We start from the raw sequence: 18,857 nt of genomic DNA on the forward strand, positions 1-18,857 counted from the left end.
GGTTGCTGTGGGCTGGACGCAGAGTCCAAAAATAACGTCTGAGAGAGGCAGCAGTGGCAGTGGGACTCGGCATCCCCCCCAAGGTGGGGATCTGGGGAAGAAGGTGTGTTGGGGGTGCCTGGGGCCTCAGGAGTCTGACATCGGTGGGAGATACGATGGGCCTTTCCAGGTCAAGGGCCTGGATGTGGCCATCTGTCCATGCTTTGGTTGGTTTTTCTGCCCACCCCAAGGATCCGCTGAGCCCATTATGGCAGGTGTGGTGACCTTTAAGGACGTGGCCATGTGCTTCTCCCAAGCGGAGGGGGAGGAATGTAACCAAGTGACGCCTGTACCGTCATGTGATGGTGGGAACTCAGCCCATCGGCTCACTAGTGAGTCCTTGATGCCCTCCCAGCAGCTTGCTGACCACCTCTCTCGTGGGAAGTTCCTTCTATCCCAAACCTGGGCCACAGAGGCTGCTTCAGGACATAGTAGGGTAGAGTTTGGGGGCCAGGTCTTTCACAGTGTGCCCAACTGATCCCACCAGTCTCATCTGGTGCCCAGCTCGATGGCCCTGCTGGTGTCAGGGCTCCTGTGCATTCTGTTTGATGTTGCATTGCTGGCTCTGTGGGTCAGACAGCGCCCATTCATGGTGGGACGCTCAGGCCACATGGTCACCCGGGATCCCATGGTTAGGCATTCAGTCTCTGCCGAAGGCCCTGTAGCAAGCTAAAGGCTGTCTCTCTGAAGCAGAATAGTTATCTGCAGAAGGCAATGTAGAATTGCTCCAAAATCCTGGAGGTCTGTGCTTGGGAGCCCCCTGTCGCTGCCCTCCCCACGGTGTCCTGATTTGGCACAGACGTTTCAAGACTCATGGAATCTGCTGGGTGATAAGGCCCAGGGGGTCAAGCCACCTGCCCTGCAGCCTGAACCTGCTGCAGAGTCTCCTCTCTTTCTGGGGCCCACCCACTTAAAACAGGAAGCCTTTAGATGGTTTGAAGGAGTAGATTCAGATGTGGGGTGGGTTGTCTCCAAAGTCTAAAAAGGCCTGCCGGCCCTTGTGGCTCTTTTCGTGGTGATGGGTAGGGTGAGAGGCAGCATCGGATGGCCTGTCTCCGCCTGCTCAGCCGGCCGCCCGTCTAAGAGCTTCGCTGAGGTCGTAGGCCCTGACCTTTGCAAGGTTTCGCTCTGCACCCTCTTGTTTGCATGGGTCCCGCTAAGGCCTCTAAAGCACTTGCACATTAGATTCCCTCAGCGTGAGCTCATGGCCAGTGCGCTGGTTCCGTGGTGTCAAGATGGGCGAGATCTCTGCAGCCCGTGTCATGGCAGAGGGCAGAATGCGAGGCGTCCTGAGCAACTGCTGGTTCCGTGTAAGCAGGTGAAAGCGAGTGTTTTCTAGTTTTCCTTGTGAACTAAATGGAGGAAAAAGCACCACCTCGTTCGGTAGCTTCAGGCCAAGTGTCAGGGATTCTGATAATTTGTTGCAGTAAAGATACCGTCTCTGGCCAGGATCAGGACCTTTTCTTTTTCCCCGTGGCAGCCCATGGCACCCCATGGCACGTGGAAGTTCCCAGGCTAGGGGTAGCACCCTCGCCACAGCTATAACCAGAGCCACGTCAGTGACAATGGTGAATCCTTAACTTGCTGAGCCACAAGGGAACTCCAAAGAGAAAAAACATTTTAAAAGTCTAGGTCCAGGAGGAGTTCCCACCGTGGCTCAGTGGTCAGCGAATCCAGGTAGGAACCATGAGGTCTCGAGTTCGATCCCTGGCCTTGCTCGGTGGGTTAAGGATCCGGCGTTGCCGTGAGCTGTGGTATAGGTCGCAGACACGGCTTGGATCCTGCATTGCTGTGGCGGTGGTGCAGGGTGCCGGCTACAGCTACAATTAGACCCCTAGCCTGGGAAACTCCATCTACTGTAACTGAGGCCCTAGAAAGGGCAAAAAGACCGAGGGGAAAAAAAAAAGTCTAGGTCCAGGAATTCCCGTTGTGGTGTAGCAGGTTAAGAACTTGACATAGTGTCCATGAGGATACGGGTTCAATCCCTGGCCTCGCTCAGTGGGTTGAGGATCCAGCATTGCCGTGAGCTGTGGTGAAGGTTGCAGATGAGGCTCGGATCCTGCATTGCTGTGGCTGTGAGGTAGGACAGCAGCTGCAGCTCCAATTCGACCCCTAGCCCAGGAGCTTCCATATGCCAGAGGTGTGGCCGAATAAAGAAAAAAAGTCCGGGTCCATTTTCACAGAGCAAGCAAACGGATGCATTGGCAGCTGAGGGACGTTGAAGTGACGAGCAGCACGGCGCCTGTGCAGAGCTGTCCAGCACTGACCTTGTCTACACGTGACATACCCTTCTGTGCCACACCTGCTACTCTGTGCAGCAGACCAGACACACGCCTCTTTGCGAGGCTGCTGTTAGCAGCCAAGGCCCTGCTGAAGCCCTTTGCAGAGGACTGAGTTGGGAACCCGGATTCTCCCTCCCTCTTCTTGTTTTTTTCCCTTTTTAGGCCCAAACCTGCAGCATTTGGAAGCTCCAAGGCTGGGAGGCAAATTGGAGCCGCAGCTGCTGGCCTACACCACAGCCACAGCAACATGGGGTCCGAGCCACATCTGTGACCTACACCACAGCTGAGGACAACACAGGATCCTTAACCCACTAAGCCAGGCCAGGGATCCATCCTGCAACCTCATGGTTCCTAGTCGGATTCGTTTCTGCCGCGCCGCAGTGGGAATCCCCTCCCTCCCCTTCTGCTCCCCATCTTTGTGGTCTCATCTCTGCTGTGGTCTCTCACATGCTGTCATCTGGCTGGGCCCTGGCCTGCATGGGCAGCTCTTCTGTCCAGACCCTTCCTCAGAACCTTCCATCCCTGAAGACCTTCCCGAGTGTTGACGTGCATGGACGACGAGGGTGCCTCCTCCTCGGACCCAGCTCTCCGTGGACAGCATTGCTATGCTTTAGGTGGCCTGTGTGGGGTGCACAGTGCGGAGGACTCTCTTGAGCAGGTCCCTCAGCAGAGCCCTTCGTGTGCAGGGAGGGTGGCGCTGATGTCCAGGCTAGCTCGGGCCTTGTTCAGCAAGGGCCCGTCCCGGACGGGCCCGCGACCGCGGAGCTCCGGGGAGACCTTCCCCCACAGCTCCAGTCTCAGGCAGCACGCAGGGGTCCCCATGGGACAGCACCTGCGGGAACTCTTTCCCAAAGAGCTCTGCCTCTTCAGCTGCCTGAGATCCCATAGGTATCCACCAGGTGGCAGTGCCTTCTGCAAGAAATCAACTCTCATTACTCAGAGAAAACTGCCCCCTGGAGAAACATCCCTCCAGTGTAAGGAGTGCGGGAATGGCTTCCGCCATCACCACATGGACCACGCAGCAGCAAGTACACCGTGGCTCAGGGGTTCACGAATCCCACCAGGAACCATGAGGCGGCAGCTTCGATCCCTGGCCTTGCTCCGTGGGTTGAGGATCCGGCGTTGCTGTGAGCTGGGGTGTAGGTCGCAGAGGCGGCTCGGATCCCGTGTTGCTGTGGCTGTGGTGTAGGCCAGCGGCTACAGCTCCGATTCGACCCTGTAGCCTGGGCACCTCCATAGGCCGTGAGGCCCTCAAAAGACAAAACACACACACAAAAAAGGAAAGAAAGTACACAGTGAAACAAAATGTTTCAAGTGCTTCCAATGCGAGAAAACATTTAGCCACAAATTCACACTTGCTCAGCACCAGAGAATTCATACTGGGGAAAGGCTTTCTGAGGGCAAAGAATGTGGTGCATTCTTTAGCCAAAACTGCAGCCTTACTTGGCACCAGCGAGCTCACACTGGAGTAAGGCCTTACGGATGCTCTGACTGTGGGACGGTCTATAGCAGAAACTCTTATCTCATTTGGCACCAGAAGGTTCATGTGGAAGGAAGGCCATAAGATTGCCACCAGTGTTGGAAAGTCTTTTTTCTTTTTAGGGGTGCCCTGTGGCATATGGAAGTTCTCTGGGTAGGGGTCGAATTGGAGCTGTAGCCGCCCGCCTAGGCCCCAGCCACAGCAATGCCAGATCTGAGCCATGTCTGCGACCTACACCACAGCTCATGCCAGTGCCAGATCCTTAACCCATTGAGCGAGGCCAGGGATTGAATCCACATTCTCATGGATACTAGTCGGGTTCGTAACCCACTGAACTACAACAGGAATTCCCTCTAGGTGACTTTTGAGTTTGGCATTGAGGCAACTTTTCTTTTTTTTTTCTTTTTCTTTTTTTGTCTTTTTGCCATTTCTTGGGCCACTCTCACGGCATATGGAGGTTCCCAGGCTAGGGGTCGAATCGCAGCTGTAGCCGCCCGCCTACGCCACAGTCATAGCAACGCCAGATCCGAGCCGCATCTGTGACCTACACCACAGCTCATGGCAATGCCAGATCCTTAACCCACTGAGCAAGGGCAGGGACCGAACCCGCAACCTCATGGTTCCTAGTCAGATTCGTTCACCACTGCGCCACGACAGGAACTCTGAGGCAACTTTTCGATACAACACAAAAAGCATGATCCATGAAGAAAGATGTACAGTTGGACTTCTCTAAATAGAAATTCTGCTCTGTGAAAGACAACAAGAAACAGTATGAAATGACAAGTCGTAGTCTAGGAGAAATTATCTGCAAAACGCAAGTCTCATAAAGGATTTTTGGAGCTCCTGTCGTGTCACAGTGGTTAACGAATCCAACTAGGAACCATGAGGTTGTGGGTTCAATCCCTGGCCTTGCTCAGTGGGTTAAGGATCCGGCGTTGCTGTGAGCTGTGGTGTAGGTCGCAGAGGCGGCTCGGGTCTGGTGTTGCTGTGGCTCTGGCACTGGCCGGCAGCTACAGCTCTGATTAGACCCTTAGCCTGGGAACCTCCATATTGCCGGGGGTGCGGCCCTAGAAAGACAAAAACAAACCCACAACTCTCCAGAAACAGCTCCAAGAAGGTACATAAAATGTACTTAGGAACCACACTGTTTTAAGGGGAAAGTGTCTAACAATAAATAGGGCACTATTGCAGATAATTAGGGTATTGCTGTGAAAAAAAGGCTGGCATTGAACACGGATTACATTTATCATCAGCAGATAGACACCTGATAAACAGAATGTATGCTTGTTAAATAGTGCACAGGTGCCAACTCAGGCTTGTGTCTTGGTGACTTGGAGGTTTCTGCTCTCTTCCCCACCCTGTCCCATCCTTGGCTTGTGGAAGGTCCCAGTACAACCTAGGTTCCCAGCGATCATAGCTGCTGCAGTGAAAATGCCTGACCTTTAACCTGGGAACTCCACCCCCCGCCCTTTTTTTTTTGCTCTTTAGGGTCGCACCCGTGGCATCAAAGTTCCCAGGCTAGGGGTCAAATTGGAGCTACAGCATACACCACAGCAACAGCGGCCACTGCAACCTGAGATCCTAGCAGAGTCTGCAGCCTACACTACAGCTCATGGCAAGGCCAGATCCCCAACCCATTGAGCAAGGCCAAAGATGGATCCTGCATCCTTATGGATACTAGTTGGCTTCGTAACCTGCTGAACCAGAACAGGAACTCCCATATTTCTTACTTTAAAAGTACATGTACTTACAATTGTACTGTTCAGCCAATAACAAATATACTTGCCAGTAACAGCACAATGGAGGTGGGTGGGATAAAGCTGTATTGGGCTAAGGAGATGACCCCAAAAAGTAACTCGAATCTAATAAATGCCATACATAATATTAATAAATGGCATAAATAATAAATATTTTTCCAACCTCATCGAATTTTGCACTTGAAATCAGTGAATGTCATTGCACCTTTCTACCTTTGGGGCCACGGCAGCTAAGGGAGACCAGACACTCGCCACGGTCCCCGCGCCTACAGGACGTGGCGGGACTCCCCAACTCCCAAGCCCTGCCCGCGCCGCTTTCCGCGAGCTCGGGGAGCCTCCCGGAGGCCACCCCTCACGTAGACGCTCTATTCCTCCGCCTGGTGTGAGGGCAGGGAGCCGTCGAAATTCGACACCGGAAGTTCCCGCCAAGCTGATGCGGGGCCCCTCCCCTGGGCTATCATTGGCTATGTCCGTTCCTCTGCGCTCATGGGAAGTGTAGTCTTTGAGCGCCCGCACGGGGTCAGAGGTGACGAGAGCTCTGCGTTGCGGGAGTCTAAGGGGCACCGCGGGTGGGACTTCCGGCGTTGCCCTGCGGTTCCGGTTTGGCCCCCGCTGGCTGTCGGTGCGAGCGTTTTGAGGGCAGCGTTGGCACCAGAGACCAACCCGGCGGAGGGAAGCGCAGCGACCCTCTCAGCACCTTTGCTCGCTCCCTGACCCGGGACATAAACCCCTCTTTCTGAGACTGGCTGTGCCACCCTGAGAACCTCTTGACTTAGCTCCTAGGCTTTGGGAGTGTTTTCCTTGTCGGCTTTGGGCTCCTGCTGGTACGGATCTCAGCTGCGTCTGCCGCCAGTTTCCGATGGCCGAGGAGGCGCAGGTGAGTGGGAGGTGCCCCCACCAAAATCTCTTCACCTGGCTCGGCACCCGGCGGGGGCAGACTCTGAACGAGCACTGGAGAGGTGAGGAAGGCTGTGACAGGTGAAGGGACAGTCTGTGCGAAGGGTTACCCACCAGGGTTCTTGGCTTACTTAGTCGGTAGAAATTGATAAGAGACTGGATAAGAAATTCAGACCAGGTTTTCTTGGCACTCACGTTGCAGCGTAAGGGAGCGAAAGCAATTAACAGGTTTCCTCGCTCACGCTTTGAGGGTGGGACCAAGTGGTTTCTTTAATGGGGTGAGGGGTGGGTCCAGGTGTTTAGCGCGACGGGTGGCTTAGGTGGTCGGCCCACCCCTTGGTGGTGTTGTGTGAAGGGCGTGTTTTCATAATTTGCACGTGTCGTGTGTGCGTGTGTGTCTTTTCAGGGCCATGCCTGTGACATATGGAAGTTCCGAGGCTAGGGGTCAAATCGGAGCTGCAGCTGCCAGCCTGCCCCATAGCCACAGCCACACCAGATCCGAGCCGCGTCTGCGACCTTCCTCACAGCTCACGGCAACGCCGGATTCTTAACCCACTGAGCGAGGCTTGGGATCCAACAATGTCTTCATGGATACTAGGCGTGTTGGTAACAGTTGAACCACTATGGGAACTCCCTGCAGGCAATTATTTTTAGTCCCTTTCAGTTTCTTTGCATTTTTTTTTTTTTTTTTTTTTTTTTTGCTGGGGGAGAGTTTGTCCAGAGGCAGGCAGTGCATCAAAAGTTCCCAAGTCCCAGCTTGTCTCAAAGGCAGAGAAGGAGGAGGGTTGGGGTCCTGGAGCTCCATGTGTGGTTCCTGGGCTTGTGTTGAAGGCTGAGCAGCCCTCTGTGCAGACCTGGGGGACCCCGTTGGCAGTGGGCCTTTGGAGGTGTGGGGAGGACATGGGACGGAGGGGATTGTGGTTGCTCTCTATGGATGCACTCTGGAGAAGTGCCACTGGAGAGGACTGGTGAGGTTGTGCTGCGGGCGTGGAGTTGTAGCATGCTGCAGTACGGCGTTATGTGTGTGGTGGGCCAGGAGGGCACACTGGAGGGCCCTGGGACCAGGTTCTCAGTACTGAAAGGGCAAGATGAGCCTAAGGTTTGTTACTTTGAATGGTGATCTCTGGGACACAGAGGGAATTGACTGGCCGGAAATAAGGTGGGTCTTGTGTGCTTGGTGGGGTATCTAGGTGGCATCTGTCTGGTCACCACCAGCCTGTTGTGGGCTGGATGCAGAATTTAATGGTACCATGAGGAGTTCCCCTTGTGGCTCGGCAGGTTAAGAACCCAACTAGGAGTTCCCGTCGTGGCGCAGTGGTTAACGAATCCGACTAGGGAACATGAGGTTGTGGGTTCGATCCCTGGCCTTGCTCAGTGGGTCGAGGATCCGGCGTTGCCGTGAGCTGTGGTGTAGGTTGCAAATGCAGCTCGGATCCTGCATGGCTGTGGCTCTAGTGTAGGCCAGCTGCTACGGCTCCGATTAGACCCCTAGTCTGGGAACCTCCATATGCTGCAGGAGTGGCCCTACAAAAGGCAAAAAGACCGGAAAAAAAAATCCATGAGGAATATCATGATAATATCCATGAGGAACTAATATCCATGAGGAAGCCGGTTAGATCCCTGGTCTTGCTCAGCGGCCTAAGGATCTGGCATTGCCAGGAGCTGCAGGTCGCAGATACAGCTCCGGTCTAGCATTGTTGTGGCTGTGGCCTAGGCTGGCAGACCCCTAGCCTGGGAACTTCCATGTGCCCCAGGTGCAGCCCTAAAAAGCAAATAAATAAAGGACAGTTCCATGAAAACAGAGGTGCACCAATGGTACTGGGGCCCTGAGAGTCCCCTGAGATGGGGTGTTAGGAGCAGGGAGGGGTGAGGGTAAGTGGGAGCCAAGGGCTGAAAGGGAGAGATGGCGTCAGTAAGAGAGGCGGCAGGACCCCGAGACGGGTCATGGGCACGGATGTGTTCCTCTCGCTGTCATCTGATTGACTTTCTGTCCATTATCCGCCCTGAGGGTCACTCGAATCCGTCATTACAGGGCCGAGTGACTTTTGACGACGTGGCAGTGTATTTCTCCCGGGAGGAGTGGGGGCTCCTTGATTCGACCCAGAGGGGCCTGTACCATGATGTGATGCTGGAGAACTTCACGCTCGTCGGCTCGCTGGGTAAGTCTCTCCCTCTCCCCCAGCGAATGCCCACCTCTGTCTCTTCTCCGTGGGAGTTCTCTCTGTCCTGAAGCCACAGAGGGGCGCCTCCCTGCCTCTCGCTGAGCTGCCCTATTGGCAGCCTCAGCACCTGTTGCCCCAGGGCTTGGGGTTCAGATTCTCACCGTTTGTCCACCAGGTTCCACCCAGCTCTGTTTCTCTCTGGCTGTGTGACTTCGATGGACCTGTGGCCCCTCTGTGCTCCAGGTTTTGCCTCCTTCCTCCACAGGAAACTGAATCGGCCCTCCCTGGACCAGGCATGAGCCGGGAGTTCCAGTCTGTGGATCAGTTTGGGCATTACTGTCATCTTAGTATCTTTTTTTTTCTTTTTGGCTGAACCCTCGGCACATGGAAATTCCCAGGCTAGGGACTGAATTTGAGCCAAAGCTGTGACCTACTGCCAGGGCGGGGATCAAACCTGTGCCTCAGCAGTGGCCTGAGCTGCTGCGGATACAGCGTTGCATCCTTAACCCACTGTGCCATAGTGTGAACTCCCTCCATATCTTCCAGTCCGCCAACATGATGTCTTTCTATTTATTTAGCTCTAATTTTTTTTTTTTTTTTTGTCTTTTTGCCATTTTTTTGGCCGCTCCCGCAGCATATGGAGGTTCCCAGGCTAGGGGTCCAGTCGGAGCTGTAGCCACCGGCCTACACCAGAGCTACAGCAACTCGGGATCCGAGCTGCGTCTGCAGCCTACACCACAGCTCACGGCAACGTGGGATCCTTAACCCACTGAGCAAGGGCAGGGCCCGAACCCGCAACCTCATGGTCCCTAGTCGGATTCGTTAACCACTGCGCCACGACGAGAACTCCAGCTCTCATTTTTTTTTTCTCACACTCCCAGCATGTGGAGTTTCATGGGATCACACCCATACCACAGCAGTGACCAGGGCTGCTGCAGTGATAACGAAAATCCTTAACCTGCTGTGCCACAGTGAGAACTCCTCTATGCTATTTTAAATGAAGTCATTTTTAAATTTAATTTTTAATTTTTAAAAATATTTTTTGCTTTTTGGGGCCACACCCATGACATATGGAGGTTCCCAGGCTAGGGGTCCAATCGGAGCTGCAGCTGCTGGCCTGTGCCAGAGCCACAGCAATGCCAGATCTGAGCCACATCTGCAGCCTACACCAGAGCTCATGGCAATGCCGGATCCTTAACCCACTGAGCAAGGCCAGGAGTCAAACCCACAACCTCACGGTTCCTGGTTGGCTTTATTTCCTCTGTGCCACAACAGGAACTCCTTAAATTTAATTAATTAATTAATTTTGTCTGTTTTTTTTTTGTTTTTTTAGGACTGTGCCCGAGGCATATGGAGATTCCCAGGCTAGGGGTCTAATGGGAGCTGTAGCCACTGGCCTGTGACACAGCAACATGGGATCCAAGCCGTGTCTGTAACCTACATCACAGGCCAAGGCAGTGCCAGCAAGGCCAGGGATCGAACGCTTGTCCTCATGGATGCCAGTCAGGTTCATTAACTGCTGAGCCATGAGGGGAACCCCTTGAATTTAATTTTAGATGATACATTGTTAGCATATAGAAATAAAATTGATTTTTGTATGTTGATCTTGTATCCTGCAACCTTTCTAAACTCGTTCATTCTAATTTTATTTAATGCGGTCTCTGGTATTTCCATGTATATAATGTCATGTCATCTGTGAGTAGAGATAGTTTCACTTACTCCCTGGCCTGACTTGGCTAGAACCTCCAGTACTTTATCGAATAGAAGTTGCGAGAGTAGAGGTCCTTGTCTTGCTTCCAGATCTTACAGAAAGAGTCTTTCACTCGTACGGATGACGTTAGCCACAGGGTTTCTTGCATATGCCCTTTTCAGGGTAGGAAATTCCCTTCTCTTATTTGTTGACTGGATTTATTGTGAAAAGTAGTGTAGTGCTTTTCTGCATCTTTTGAAATGACCATGTGATTTTTGTCCTCTGTTTTATTAACATGGTATATTACAGTAAATGCATTTCATATGTTCAGCTTTGAATTACTAGGATAAATTCCATTCTATCATAGCTTATAATTTTTTAAAATATATTTCTACATTTGGTTTGCTGGTATTTTGTTGAGGAGTTTTGTATCTCTATTCCTAAGAGCTATCAATGGTGTAGTTTTCTTGTTATTTCTTTTTTGTTTGTTTTTGTTTGTGCTTTTTATGGCCATGTGTGTGGCACAGGAAAGTTCCCAGGCTAGGAATCAAATCAGAACCACAGCTGCTGGCCTCTACCGAAGCCACAGCAATGCAGGATCCGAGCCATGTCTGTGAACTACACAGCAGCACTGGATCTTTAACCTACTGAGCAAGGCCAGGGATCGAACCCACATCCTCATGGATACTAGTCGAGTTAGTTACCGCTGAGCCACAATGGGAACTCCTCTTGTTCTGTCTTTGGATTGAGTAATAGGATAATTTTGGCTTCAATGGATGAATTGGGAAATATTCCTTTTTCTTCTATTTTCTGGAATAGAAATTTTGTGAAATATTGGTGTTAATTCTTTTTTTTTTAAATTTTATTGGAGTATAGTTGACTTAAAAAGTTGTGTTAGAGTTTTTGTTGTAGCTCAGAAGGTTAAGGACGCAACATTGTCTCTGTGAGAATGCGGGCGGGTTCAATCTCTGGCCCCTCTCAGGGGGCCGAGGATCCCACGTTGCCACAAGCTGTGGTGTAGGTCACAGATGCAACTTGGATCAGGTGTTGCCATGGCTTGTGGCATAAGCGTCAGCTGCAGTTCCCTTAGCCTGGGAACATCTGTGTGCCGCAGTTGCCACAGTAAAAAGAAAAAAAAGTTGCCCTAGTTTCAGGTGTACAGCAGGTAACTCTCTTGTTCATGTACATACATCCATTGCTTTTCAGATTCTTTTCTCATAAGGATGTTACACAGTATTGAAAAGATTTCCTTGTACTATATGGTGTTAATTGTTATTTCTGTGTAGATATTAGCCAGTGAAGGCATCTTGGCTTAGGATTTTTGTTTTTTGTTTGTTTTTTTGTTTTTTGTCTTTTCTGTGGCCGCACCCACGGCATATGGAGGTTCCCAGGCTAAGGGTCTAATTGGAGCTGTAGCCGCCAGAGCCACAGCCACACCAGATCCGAGCCTCGTCTGCAACCTACACCACAGCTCATGGCAACGTCGGATCCTTAATCCACTGAGCAAGGCCAGGGATCGGACCTGAAACCTCATGGTTCCTAGTCGGATTCATTAAACACTGAACCATGACGGGAATTCCAGCTTAGGTTTTTTGGTGTAGTTTTTTGTTGTTCCTTTTTTTTTTTTTTAAAGATTATTTATTTTTATTTTTTTTGTCTTTTTGCCTTTTTTAGTGCCACTCCCAAGGCATATGGAGGTTCCCAGGCTAGGAGTCTAATCGGAGCTGTAGCTGCCAGCCTACACCACAGCTCATGGCAATGCCAGATCCTTAACCCACTGAGCAAGGCCAGGGATCGAACCCGCAACCTTATGGTTCTTAGTCGGATTTGTTAACCACTGCGCCATGTTCAGAATTCCTGTTGTTCCTTTTTTTAAAAAAAAAAAATTTAGTTTTAGGCCGTGCCTGGGGCATGTGGAAGTTCCAGGGCCAGTGATCCAACCCAATGCACAGCAGTGACCCAAGCAACAGCAGTGACAATGCCAGATACTTAACCCACTACACCACCAGGGAACTCCTTACAGGTTTTTTTTTTTTTAATTAAAATTTAATTTTTTTGCTTTTTAGGGCCGCACCCCCGGCATATTGAGATTCCCAGGCCAGGGGGCTAATCGGAGCTAGAGCTTCTGGCCTACACCACAGCCACAGCAATGCCAGATCTGAGCTGTGTCTGTGACCTACACCACAGCTAACAGCAGTGCTGAATCCTTAACCTTCTGAGCAAGGCCAGGGATCAAACCCACAACCTTATGGCTCCTAGTCAGGTTCATTTCCGCTGTGCCATGACAGGAACTCCCTTACATGTTTTTTTGAAAAGCCTGTTTATATTTTCCGTTTCTTCTTGGGTCATGTTCTTTTTTTCTTTTATGTCCACACCGGTGGCATATGGAAGTTCCCTGGCAGGAATTTAATCTGAGCCACAGCTGTGATCTATACTACAGCTGCAGTGCCGGATACTTAACCCACTGTGCCAAATCGGGAACTCCTATTTCTGCTTTTTATTGCATTCCTTCTTCTAGCTTTGGGTTGCTTTTTTTTTTGTTTTGTTTTGTTTTTGTTTTTTTACTATTTCTTGGGCTGCTCCCGCGGCATATGGAGGTTCCCAGGCTAGGGGTCCAATCGGAGCTGTAGCCACTGGCCTACGCCAGAGCCACAGCAATGTGGGATCTGAGCTGCATCTGCAACCTACACCACAGCTCACGGCAACGCCGGATCGTTAACCCACTGAGCAAGGTCAGGGATCGAACCCGCAACCTCATGGTTCCTAGTCGGATTGGTTAACCACTGCGCCACGACGGGAACTCCTGGGTTGCTTTTATTTGTTGTTCCTTAAAGTGTGAAGTTAGGGTATTGGTTTGAGAGCCTCTTTTTTTTCCTTCCTTTTTCAAATGAATCCAACGAGTATCCATGAGGATGCAGGTTTGATCCCTGGCCTTGATCACTGGGTAGGATTTGGTGTTGCTGTGAGCTGTGGTGTAGGTCACAGATGTGGCTGGGATCCTGTGTTGCTGTGGCTGTGGTGTAGGCAGGCAGCGGCAACTTCAACTCGACCCCTAGCCTGGGAACTTCCATATGCTGCAGGTGTGGCTCTAAAAAAACAAACAAACAAAACGAAACAAAACAAAAAAGAAGAAAGAAACAACGTAGAGATTTCAGATTTCATACATCACCAAATTGAGGAAACACCTACATCCAGATACGGGCATTGCTGGGACATCCCATGAACAGCAGTCTGCAGTCCCAGTTGGGAAGGGCCCCAGGCACCGTGTTACGCTGCAGGGGAGACTTTAGTTTGCCGTTTGAAGGAGTCTAGCTTTTAGCACCAGGCTGCAGGCTCATAACAGTCAGCCCACCTGCAAGTCTGTAGCCCTGGTTATTGTTAAAAATGCCTTGGTTAACTTGTTAATTTGGTGCCTGGGGGCTGGCCAGGTCGTCTTGGCTCAGTGAAGCTTGGTGACTTACTCCCTATCTGATCTGATCTTGCAGATTTACAGATCATCCATCTAATCTTATAGGTTTACAACATTTGGGGGCCCCACTCCTACTGGCCTGTTTATAGTTCAGCAGTTTGGCATGTAGCTCAGGCAAGGTCGCATTGGTCAGAGGCCTAGCATTTCATCTGAAGCCTGAACAAGACGACGTTACTAGTTTCCCTAGCATTTTGTGAGTTTACCAACTCACAAGCATAGAGAACAGGCTTGTGGTTGCCAATGGGGGAGGGGTGGGGGGAGGGAGTGATTGGGGGTTTGGGATTAGCAGGTGCAAACTAGTATATATGCAGACTATATCAACAACGAGGTTCTTTGAAGCGCACAGGGAACTGTATTCAGTATCTTATAATAAGCCATGATGGAAAAGAATAAAAAGTTTGTTTCACAGATTTCTGTTGTTGATTTCTTTTTTTTTTTTTTTTTTGTCTTTTTTTTTTGTTGTTGTTGTTGTTGTTGTTGCTATTTCTTGGGCCGCTCCCACGGCATATGGAGGTTCCCAGGCTAGGGGTTGAATCGGAGCTGTAGCCACCGGCCTACGCCAGAGCCACAGCAACGCGGGATCCGAGCCGCGTCTGCAACCTACACCACAGCTCACGGCAACACCGGATCGTTAACCCACTGAGCAAGGGCAGGGACTGAACCCGAAACCTCATGGTTCCTAGTCGGATTCGTTAACCACTGCGCCACGACAGGAACTCCTGTTGTTGATTTCTATTTTTCTTTTTTTGTCTTTTTTGGGCTGCACCTGCGGCATATGGGGGTTCCCAGGTGAGGGGTCAAATCAGTTACTGCTGCCAGCCTGTGCCACAGCCACAGCAACATGCGATCTGAGCCATGTCTGTGACCTACAACACAGCTCACAGCAACACCGGATTCTTAACCCACTGGGGGAGGCTAGGGACCGAACCTGTGTCCTCACTGATCGTAGTCAGGTTCATTAACTGCTGAAGTCTACTGAGGCTAGTTTTGTTTGTTTGTTATGTCCTAGCAAGTGGTCTGTTTTCTAGAATGTTCCGTGTGCATGTGAGAATGGAGAATGTTCTCCACTTCTGCTCCTGTTAGGTAGCATGTTCTGTAGATGTCTGTGGCAGTCTAGGTGGTTTTTAGTGTTGTTCAAGTGTTGTATCCTTGTTCATTTTCTGCCCAGTGGTTCTGTCCACTTAATGAAAGTTACACATTGAAGTCTCTAAATACTATTGTGTCTTTTCTTTCTTTAATCATGCCAGTTGTGCTTCGGAGGAGGGTTTTTTGTTTTTTTAATTGTAGCTAAAGGAATTCTCTTGTGCAGAGGATTAAGGATCTGGCATTGTCACTGCAGTGGCTTTGGCTGCTGCTGTGTGGCAGGTTTGATCCCTGGTCTGGGAACTTCTAAAGGCAACCATTGTGACACCCCCCCCCCCCCAATTATGTTTAAAAGAAAAAAACAAATGAGTTTTTGTTGTGGCAAAGTAGGTTAAGAATCTGACTGCAGTGGCTCAGGTCTCTGCGGAGGTGTGGAATTGATCCCTTGCCGGGTGTGGTGGGTTTAAAGGATCTGGCGTTGCTGCAGCCTGGGTCACAGCTGTGGCCTGGATTCAGTCCCTGGCCTGGGATATTACAAGTGTTGTGGGTGTGACCACTGAAAAACAAAAAAATACATGAGATCTACTTTCTTAACAAATTTTTTTTTCTTTTTCTTTTTTCTTTTTTTTTTTTTTGTTTTTTTTTGGTCTTCTAGGGTCTCACCTGCGGCATATGGAGGTTTCCAGGCTAGGGGTCAAGTCAGAGTCACAGATCTCAGCCAACACCACAGCCACAGCAATGCCAGATCTGAGCCATGTCTTCACCCTACACCACAGCTCACAGGAACACTGGATCCTTAACCCATTGAGCGAGGCCAGGGATCGAACCTGCAACCTCATGGTTCCTAGTCAGATTTGTTAACCACTGTGCCACGACAGGAACTCCTCTTAACGAATTTTTAAATATGCAGAAGAGGTTCCACAAGGATCTGCTATGTAGCACAGGGATCTATATTCAACATAATAACCTACAACAGAAAAGAATCTGAAAAAGACTTTACATGTGTGTATATATGTACGTGAATATTTTATATGTACATATATGTATAGTTTGTATGTGCATATATCTGTATCTATATGAATCATTTTGCTGTACACCGGAAACTATGATATGATAAATCAACTCTACTTCAATTAAAACACATGAATATTACATTTGCCTCTCTGAGAAGTAAAAGTACAGAAGAGGTGCATGTTCTAGTACTTGGTTTCCTTCCTGGTTGTCGTGGTGACATGAGCTTCCTGTGGTCTGTGTAGGGAGGGGTAGGTCAGCCTTCATTGGGCTTGGCATCTTATTACCTTCTCCCTCCTAGGCCTTGTACCTTTGAGGTCCCCTGTGGTTGCCCAAATGGAGGGTAAGGAAGGGCCCTGGGTGCCCAACACGGACATGACTGCGATCAGCAGGGCAGAGGCCAGGAGGGGTCACAGTCTTGGTGAATGGCGGTAGCAGATGCCTAGGTTTCAGTGATGGGTATCTGTGTGCACTCTGATTTCGGTGCTGGCACCAGTATCCACACTTGATTCCCTCCTTCCTCCCTTTTCTGGACTGACTGTGTGGCCTTCCCATCTCCATCATGACTCTCAGGCTCTGGATGACCCACCTCTCTGGCCTCTGTGTCATTTCTTCTTCTCCGTGACAGTGCAGAGCTGTCCACTGGGAGCTGCTGTGCATGTCATATATCCCTCAATAATACGTGGACACCAGATACTGTTGCAGTCATCTTTTCGTTGGAGTAGACCCACCCTCTTCCCAATGCTTTCTGTCATTAGCAGCTAGGGCCTCACTGAACCTCTTGCAGAGGAGTGACTGGGAGACCCTGACTCCCCTCCCTGCAGCGCTCCCATCTTTTTGTGTTCATCCTTGTTGAAGTCTTCCCTATTCTGGTGTCTGCCAGAGCCCTAGTCCATTGGGCCAGCCCTTCCTCATCGAGACCTTTCCCTGCAATCTCCTCACAGTTCTGTGGATGCCTTTTTGGGTTCGTTCGACATGCTTTGGTGATGAAGGTGGTTCTTCCCTCTAATCCACCCCACAGTGACTGACTCTTCTGTCTCAGGTTGTCTCTGTAGACTGCAGGATAAGGAAGCCCCTCCCCAGCAGAGGAAGAGCTGCAGAGTCCTCTTACCAGAGAAGCCCGTTCTGTGCAGGGCATCTGGGAAAGCCATTTCTGCCACTTTGAGCTTCCTCCAGCCCCAGACCACCCACAGAGAGGGGAATCCATGCAGGAGCACCAAGTGCAGGGGGACCTTCCCACCCACCTCCTCTTGCCAGCAACAGCAGGGAGGCCATGCCACAGAGAAGCCCTTCAAGTGCAGCAGCTGCGGGCAAGCCTTCCTGAAGGCCTTTGCGCTCCTCGACCACCTGATAACCCACTCTAAAGACAGACCCTTCAGGTGCCCACCAGATGGAAATGCTTCCAAGGAGAGCTCAAGCCTGGTTCATCACCAAAAAATTCACACTGGAGAATCATCCCATGTGTGTAGTGAGTGTGGGAAGGCCTTCACTTACCCATCTAAACTGAGGAAACACCAGAAGGTCCACACTGGCATAAAACCTTTCGAGTGCGGTGAGTGTGGAAAAACCTTCAACCGCAAAGACGCACTTGTTCTGCATCAGAGAATTCACACTGGAGAAAGGCCTTATGAGTGCAGCGAGTGTGGAAAATCCTTCAGCGTTCTGTCTACCCTCATTCGGCACCGGAAAGTTCACATTGGTGAAAGGCCCTATGAGTGCAGGGAATGTGGAAAGTTCTTCAAATACAACCATAGCTTCATGCTTCACCAGAGAGTTCACACTGGAGAAAGGCCTTATGAGTGCAAGCAATGCGCAAAAACGTATGTGACCCGCTCTGGCCTGTATCAGCACTGGAAAGTCCACACTGGCGAACGTCCCTATGCGTGCAGCCTGTGTGGGAAGACCTTCACTACAAGGTCCTACCGTAATAGGCACCAGCAGTTCCACACTGAGGAGAGGTCCTATGAATGTACCGAATGTGGGAAAGTCTTCAAACATAGTTCTACCCTCCTTCAGCACAAGAAAGTCCACATTGGAGAACGGTCATAGGACGGGGATGTGGGAAAGCCTTCAGGCATGCCTGGCACCTTGTTCGGCATGGAAGTTCTCACTGTGGAAAGGAGATTGAGGAGATGAGCAATTTGAAAGCTAAACGTGGCACACCTCAACACCCCCCAGGTATGTGGGAGCTGTCAGGAAGTAGGCTGCACTTTGGCCTGCCCTGGCGGTTGGCAGTAGAGTCAGTGCCAGTTTCTGGGACAGATGCCATCCCACTTTGCCTCAGGCATCCTGGTGTGCTTGGGCAAGTTCACCGCTGTGCTCCCTACATGATACAGGAAGGCATCATTAGTGGTGGAGCCCATGATGGTCTTACTTCTTCCCCTCAACTGGTTTAGGTGTGGACATGACCTAGTTCTGGCCAAGGGTAGTTGAGCAGTGTTTGCTGGGTGCTTCCAGGGAAGGTTAACCGTTTTCATGGACACTGTTGACAATACATATGGTATCTGTCATGCATTTATCCAGCCCTGGAGCTGTCTCATGCTGCTCTGGCATGTCTGGTAATAAAGGCCTTTTTGTTTAAGCCACCCTTAATATTGGGGTTTTCATGCCTTTGTGTGGGAAGTTGGGGAACAAAATCAGGCTCATGAACAGAGGGAATGGTTTCTGGGGAGGTCCCTGACTTGTCTGCCTCCGTGGGCACAGAAGGATGCAGAGGACAGCTCCAGTCCAGGCTGGCCTGATTTGCACTGGTGCCTGCGACCGCCAGGGAAGGATGGAAGGGCTCTGTGGGTGAGTCTGCCAGCCTGAATGCCAGCTTCGTTTTGGATCTGGAGCTCAGTTGAAGAGCATGGTAGTTGGTACAAGATCCCTGTGTGACCAGGGATAGCATAGTGTATGCCCATGGTTGCTTGGGGTGAGGAATCCGGAATTTCTCAGGAATTGCAGAGCTCTTACTTGTGGCTGAGGTCACTGTCAGCAAATAATCT

The 18,857-nt window shown here is 50.7% G+C and overlaps 1 protein-coding gene across 3 annotated transcripts; it reads left to right on the top strand.

Moving 5' to 3' along the window:
- ZNF584 (zinc finger protein 584) lies at positions 4,835–18,462 on the top strand. Of its 3 annotated transcripts, none has more exons than XM_021097413.1 (3): positions 4,835–6,435; positions 8,488–8,614; positions 16,892–18,462. In XM_021097413.1, exons 1-3 carry the CDS (start codon positions 6,418–6,420, stop codon positions 17,917–17,919), a joined length of 1,173 nt encoding a protein of 390 aa, XP_020953072.1. In that variant the 5' UTR covers positions 4,835–6,417; the 3' UTR covers positions 17,920–18,462. The 3 variants fall into 3 exon arrangements, with proteins under 3 accessions (XP_020953072.1, XP_013854371.1, XP_020953073.1); XM_013998917.2 differs by having other exon boundaries at positions 4,837–6,435; positions 16,913–18,462; XM_021097414.1 differs by having other exon boundaries at positions 6,394–6,517.

Source organism: Sus scrofa, chromosome 6, assembly GCF_000003025.6.
Source record: "Sus scrofa isolate TJ Tabasco breed Duroc chromosome 6, Sscrofa11.1, whole genome shotgun sequence".
In the NCBI taxonomy this organism is placed as follows: domain Eukaryota; kingdom Metazoa; phylum Chordata; class Mammalia; order Artiodactyla; family Suidae; genus Sus; species Sus scrofa.

What these genes read in the sequence shown, in the direction of transcription:
- ZNF584 (XM_021097413.1), top strand. An exon ending in CACGCTCGTCGGCTCGCTGG is followed by an intron (nt 8,615 to 16,891) that starts GTAAGTCTCTCC and finishes TCCACCCCACAG; the next exon opens with TGACTGACTCTTCTGTCTCA.